The sequence below is a fragment of the Fundulus heteroclitus genome, unplaced genomic scaffold (assembly GCF_011125445.2).
Source record: "Fundulus heteroclitus isolate FHET01 unplaced genomic scaffold, MU-UCD_Fhet_4.1 scaffold_71, whole genome shotgun sequence".
In the NCBI taxonomy this organism is placed as follows: Eukaryota; Metazoa; Chordata; class Actinopteri; order Cyprinodontiformes; family Fundulidae; genus Fundulus; species Fundulus heteroclitus.
The window spans coordinates 443,230-450,000 of record NW_023397154.1 but is presented as its reverse complement, the minus strand read 5'-3'; the positions used below and the strand labels follow the sequence as shown (position 1 = coordinate 450,000).

General features: G+C 42.5%; 2 protein-coding genes across 2 annotated transcripts; one reads left to right on the top strand and one right to left on the bottom strand.

Annotated features, from left to right (window-relative positions):
* Positions 1 to 1,173: 1,173 nt before the first annotated feature.
* LOC118561760 (Fc receptor-like protein 5) lies at positions 1,174 to 2,946 on the bottom strand. The gene is made up of 5 exons (XM_036133964.1): positions 2,888 to 2,946; positions 2,543 to 2,787; positions 2,218 to 2,463; positions 1,443 to 1,577; positions 1,174 to 1,365 (listed from the first exon to the last, which is right to left on the bottom strand). Exons 1-5 carry the CDS (start codon positions 2,944 to 2,946, stop codon positions 1,268 to 1,270), a joined length of 783 nt encoding a protein of 260 aa, XP_035989857.1. The 3' UTR covers positions 1,174 to 1,267.
* A 408-nt stretch (positions 2,947 to 3,354) lies between these two features.
* LOC118561764 (Fc receptor-like protein 5) lies at positions 3,355 to 4,429 on the top strand. The gene is made up of 4 exons (XM_036133969.1): positions 3,355 to 3,546; positions 3,665 to 3,700; positions 3,798 to 4,061; positions 4,141 to 4,429. The coding sequence occupies exons 1-4, from the start codon at positions 3,516 to 3,518 to the stop codon at positions 4,413 to 4,415; spliced, it is 606 nt and encodes a 201-aa protein (XP_035989862.1). The 5' UTR covers positions 3,355 to 3,515; the 3' UTR covers positions 4,416 to 4,429.
* Positions 4,430 to 6,771: the final 2,342 nt, after the last annotated feature.

Below are 6,771 nucleotides of genomic sequence, written 5' to 3'. Positions count from 1 at the left end.
CCTCATAATTTGGTAAAAAAACATCTTCAATAAACAACATCCAGTCCAGTTGATCGGCAAGTTCTACTTTAGCACTTTCTAACAGGTTCCTATCTCACATTCTTCTTAAAACAAATTTGTGAGGACACTGAGCTTACGATGATATAACAGAGGAACCATCTAAACAATATAATCCAATGTAGTAACCCAAGTAAACTAGAAGAAATGCCCTTCAACAAAAGATCACACTGGCAGTATAGAATGTAGTCCTGTTGTCTACCCATCACAATCCTCCACCAGAGAGGCTCAGATCTGCTGCAGTTGTCCCAGACAGGAGGTCCACAGCCAGTCATGAGAACATTGACCACGAAGAACATCTCTGGTTTTCTGAACAAATCAACATGACATTGAAAAGTCAAAAATATTACAGTCTTGTTACTCTCATCAAATATTCATGGATTGTTTCAGGGATTTGCTTTATATTGCGAAATCCCTTAGAGTTTTGGCATGAAAATGTTCTTATCACTTTGAACCAGGTGAAAAATATAAGGACCCTTTATAGTTACTTTTGTGTCTGAAAGCAGTAGGCTTTAGTTAAAATGTAAAACACTGTAGTGGGATATTAACCTGGTTTCATCATCAAATTGACCACTGCAGCAATTAAAGAAGGATAAAGGTATGCATTTACATTTTTAACAGTAAGATCTTAAATGATCTTAAAATTTTCTATGAAACTGGATTGGTAGACCATCATAACCTGGTGTTTTACCATCAATAATGTTCTTTTTCACCAACAACAGTCAGCAACCATCAGTTTGGGGATTTTAAGCTGATCAAGGCTTGATCAGAGGAGGAGATGTTCAGTTTTAACTATACATCTAATTTCAGTCATATTTTATTTGCTTACTTGATTGAGCTGAATGATTGTTTTACTCCCCGCGACCCCATGAGGGATTAAGCGGTTCACAAAATGGATGGATGGATGAATTATTTTACTTGTATCATTAGTGTGTTGGTAAAATGTTATTGTTTTGTTAATAAAACGGTAGTATTATTAAAACAGATCTCTATTGAAAATAAGATGTTGGATCTCAGTGAGAAACCTCTATATTGGGTAAATATAAGACTTCTAATTTTTCTTAAAACTTCCTAAATGATCCGCTGAGATCTACTGGATCTACTGTTGGATCTGCTGCAGAGCTGGTTAAAAAATCCAAGAGCTTCAGCAAACTGTGATTTCTCAGTTCATACCACCATATTTATTCAATCAGAAAATAATTTGTTTTATTCAGATATAATGCTCTGTCCCTTCATCACAAACATCATTCAATCTCTGCTCAGCCTGGATGGGTGGAGTCATTGCCGGAGACACTGGCACATCACTTCCTGTTAAAGGAAGTTAGAAAATGAGGATAACTTTTTAACACAAGATGAAATCAATCAGAAACATAATTCAGTTTTACCTGAGACTTTGTGCTGATATAGAGACACCAGGAGGAGAGTGGAGATGAAGTACGGACAGAAGACCACCAGGTGGCAGACCAGCCTGACCTGGAGGGAGGCTGAGGTAGAAGGTGTAGCTTCACTGGTGGGTGGAGCTGAGGTTGGAGGTTTTACTGTAAAATGAATCCTTCCTGTTTAGATGATTGAGTGAAATAAATGAGTTTTGAAATGAGCTGTAACAGGAAATTATAAGTTTAATACATAACAACGTGTGAAATTGTAGATGTTTGTGATCATTTTTAGTCAGAAATTGAATGATCTCTGAGAGAATTATCTCCTTCTGAGTCTATAACTGAATAAACTGAGATGTACGGATTAAAACTCCACTTGCAATTATATTTAAAGTTGTCAACATTTGCTGGACAAGTCTAACCCAATCAACAACTGGTTAGATAACACTTTCCAGTAAAAATAAGTTCATAACTGCAAATTAATAAACCGATTATTAGTGGTAATCATTACAGGCTCATAGCTTGTGATCACAACCATTTATATATAACTTCGTTATAGTTATAACTTGAATTTGAATTCTATATTATTATATTATAATAGCCAATTATAATTAATAATACTTTTCATAATGAAATTGGTATAACTGCATTACAACCCTTTGGACTTAGGTCTACGATGAAAAGTTAGATCTTCTGACCAACAATCAGAGCTGCAATAAATCATCAGGAAGGTCAGGACTGAGCACCACGTGTCTTCATGTTAAACTATAGTGAAGCTGCTGACCTGAGACAGAGATCCTGCTGGATGGAGACTCTCCATGACCACTTATGCTACACCTGTAGAGGCCTTCATCAGAGCTGGTCACATGGTGGAGGGTCATGTGACCTGCAGGCTCAGTCCTGATGAAGGAGCCATCTTTATAGAAAGCAGCTGGGAGGTTGGAGGGAGCGGTCTTTGTGTGACAGCTCAGAGTGACGTCATCTCCCTCCATCACAGGGAGGACAGGACTCTGCAGGATCACTGATCCACCTCAACACAGAGACAAACTACAGCATTTCATCCATTTCCACACAGCTTCATCAACACTAACTCCACAGTCTGATCTTACCAGTGACAGTGAGCTGGATGCTGCTGCTGGCTGCTCCCTCTCTGGACTCACACCAGTAAACCCCACTGTCATGTTTGTAGAGGCTGCTGATGGTACAGGTAGAACCAGCTGGTTTCCCCCATCCATCTCCACACTGAGTCCTGGTTCTTCTGGTTGTGTTCCTCCTCACAGTCCATCCAGCAGAGCTGTTGTCCTCCTCACAGCTCAGAGACACAGAGTCTAGTTTAAAGAACTGAGATCTGCTGGGACTCACAGTCAGAGCAGCTGTGGTGCAGCTCAGCAGAGAGATCAGAGCTGCAGAGAAATGACTCTCAGGTCAGGTGGAGGTTTGTCCTTCATGGAGACCGCAGAGTAAAACCAGTCGTGTACTTACAGATCAGCCACAGTAGAGATGTTTCCTCCATGCTGCTGCTTGGTGATCTGAGATCTGATCTGTGATCAGCTCAGCAGCTCCTCCTCCTCTGAGGTTCTCAGTGTTTTGCTTTCATCTCTGCTCTGAGGAAACCTTCTCTCTGAACCATCACCTTTTTTCTGCTTTAACCACTGATCTGACTTCAGATAATGAATAAACTGTGGCTTCACATCAACTCTCCACTCAGAGCTGAACTCTCTGCACTTTGGTTTCCTCTCAGATACAGAAAAGATAATCTGAAACAAAAAGATGTGAGAATAGAAACAAGAATCACTTTTGCTGCATTGAACTTGATTTATCAGACGGCTTCTTACTTTAATTAAACTGACGATTTGTCTTTTAATAGAAACAAACCCAGACGATGTTTAGTGTCTATGTTTAGTGTCTATGTGATGCTGAGTTTGTGGGTTTCTCACCTCTGTTCCTGTATGTGAGAGTTTCCTGGTCTGAGCTGCAGAGCAAAGCTCTCAGAGCCTCTGACATGTAGTGGTCCACAAAGAGGAAGAGGAGCTTTTTACTGTCTGCCAACCTGCTGCTGGTCTCATTTGATCCAGCTGCAGAATGGAGGGAACATCTGTCCACAGGCTGCTGGGTGAGTCCCATCTGCTGGATGTGTGTTGGTGTGGAAATGTTGAGAGACCATCACTGCTGCTTCCCACAGCAGAGCGCTGATTAAAGCTCCAACTAACCTGAGAGTCATTTCTCTGCAGCTCTCATCTCTCTGCTGAGCTGCTCAACAAACCAAGGTTAGAAACTGCTTCTGTCACTGTTTCAGTCTGACTGACTCCACAGAGACGCTCCTGCAGGAATTACAAACTATTTAACCTGCTTTCTTCCTCCCAGCTGCTCTGACTGTGAGTCCCAGCAGATCTCAGTTCTTTAGAGGGGACTCTGTGTCTCTGAGCTGTGAGGAGGACAACAGCTCTGCTGGATGGGCTGTGAGGAGGAACACAACCAGAGAGACCAGGACTCAGTGTGGAGATGGATGGGGGACACCAGCTGGTTCTACCTGTACCATCAGCAGCCTCTTCATAGAGGACAGTGGAGATTACTGGTGTGAGTCCAGAGAGGGAGCAGCCAGCAGCAGCATCCAGCTCACTGTCACTGGTAAGATCAGACTGTGGAGTTAGTGTTGATGAAGCTGTGTGGAAATGGATGAAATGCTGTAGTTTGTCTCTGTGTTGAGGTGGATCAGTGATCCTGCAGAGTCCTGTCCTCCCTGTGATGGAGGGAGATGACGTCACTCTGAGCTGTCTCACAAAGACCGCTCCCTCCAACCTCCCAGCTGCTTTCTCTAAAGATGGCTCCTTCATCAGGAATGAGCCTGCAGGTCACATGACCCTCCACCATGTGACCAGCTCTGATGAAGGCCTCTACAGGTGTAGCATCAGCGCTCATGGAGAGTCTCCATCCAGCAGGATCTCTGTCTCAGGTCAGCAGCTTCACTATAGTTTAACATGAAGACACGTGGTGCTCAGTCCTGACCTTCCTGATCATTTATTGCAGCTCTGATTGTTGGTCAGAAGATCTTACTTTTCATCGTAGACATAAGTCCAAAGGGTTGTAACGTAGTTACACCAGTTTGATTATGGAAAGTATTATTAATTATAATTGGCTATTATAATATATTAATGTAGAATTCAAATTCAAGTTATAACTATAACAAAATTATATTTAAATGGTTGTGATCACAGGCTATAAGCCTGTAATGATTACCACTAACAATCGGTTTATTAATTAGCAGTTATGAACTTATTTTTACTGGAAAGTGTTATCTAACCAGTTGTTGATTGGGTTAGACTTGTCCAGCAAATGTTGACAACTTTAATTATAATGGCAAGTGGAGTTTTAATCTGTACATCTCAGTTTATTCAGTTATAGACTCAGAAGGAGATAATTTTCTCAGAGACCATTCAATTTCTGATTAAAAATGATCACAAACATCTACAATTTCACAAGGTGTTATGTATTAAACTCATAATTTCCTGTTACAGCAATTGTTCTGCTCAATAAAAGAGTAGAAAGCATTACTCACTACTCAATAGAACATGAAAAGAAAACAAATGAAAATAAAGTAAATCAAATTGAATTAATTAAGAGGTAGCAATGTTTAATCAATTCACAGTTGATTAGGAATCTTACTGGCGTCAACATTACCCTCCACAATCAACATGTCAGCACTTTAAGGTAACAGCATTGAAAGAACACTGGCTAAATAGCTCTGAGGTAGCAAACATGTCATCCTGTACAAGACCTTTAACCCAGCACATTGCTCCTTCCAGATACCTTGGTGTGAGCCGTCTGAAGGAATCACACACAATCGATCCAAAAAAATAATAATGATAAATAAAAGATTTAGCCAATCTTAACATGTCATGGTATTCATTGTGCTGAGCACCGCTGGTTTCTCTCAGCTCCTTGGTGAGGTCCTTCTGGCTGAACTCAGGGTAACAGTGGTATGTTGTGAATAGTATCCGTGTTTCCAGAACCATCATGACAGCTTATGACGTGACATGACGTGTTCTGATGGCGCCGCGGACGGCAGCCATGTTGTGTTGGTGCGCACTTTTTTGTCTTGTTTTACTATTTAACTCTGGTTTTTGCGATGATACCCGAAGCTCTTTCACCAGAGAAGAACTCATGAACATCAGGGCTACATCACCAGAGGATTTATTCTCTACTTTTTTTTTCCCTATGCTGGAGATTTTGGACATTCCGGTCAAAGGTACGCTCACCTTTGCTCACACAGCGAAACGCTGGAGGAGAGGGAAGCGCGCTGGTGCGCTCGTGCGTCACCGCCAGCGCGGACTCCGCTCACCTCTACCGGGTATAATCCTGTCCAACATGCGTTCCCTGCCCAACAAACTACACGAACTGAAACTGATGCTGGGAAAAAACAGGGAGTTCTCCTCATCTGCTGTTTTTTGTTTCACTGAGACGTGGATGTGTGGACTAATCCCGGAAGCCGCGCTGCAGCTGGACGGCTACCATCTTCACAGAGCTGACAGCGACACACATCTCTCCGGCAAGGCGAAGGGTGAAGGGATCTGTTTCTACATCAATAGCGGCTGGAGCAACGATGTAGCAGTGATCCAGCAGCACTGTTCTCCTGACCTGGAATCCTTCATCATAAACTGTAAGCCTTTTTACTTACCCCGCGAGTTTGCTTCATTCATTCTGGTCGGTGTTTACATCGCGCCGAACGCAAACGTGCAGGTCGCACAGCGCACACTCGCAGACCAGATACTGAATGTGGAGCAGAGAAACCCGGACTCGTTAGTTATTGTCCTTGGAGAAACTTTCTAAATACAGACAGTTTATTAAATGCCCGACCAGAGAGGAGAGCATTCTGGATCACTGCTACACCACAGTCAGATACACCACAGTCAGGGATGCTTATCACGCTGTCCCCCATGATGCACTGGGCCAGTCTGACCACGCCATGGTTCACCTGATTCCTGCTTACAGGCAGAAACTAAAGCTCTGCAAACCTGTAGTGAAAACATCAAAGAAGTGGACCAGTAAGGCTGTGGAGGATCTTCAGGCGTGTTTCGATTCTACTGACTGGGATGTCTTCAGGGCTGCTACCAACAGTCTGGATGAGTTCACAGAGGCTGTGACATCATATATCAGCTTCTGTGAGGACTGCTGTGTTTCATCATGAACCAGGGTGAGTTACAATAATGACAAACCCTGGTTCACAGCAACACTCAAAAGGCTAAGGCTGGAGAAAGAAAATGCTTTCAAAAGTGGGGATAAATGCAGATTCAGAGATGCAAAATACAAGTTTAGCAACGCGGTGAAGGAGGCTAAATGA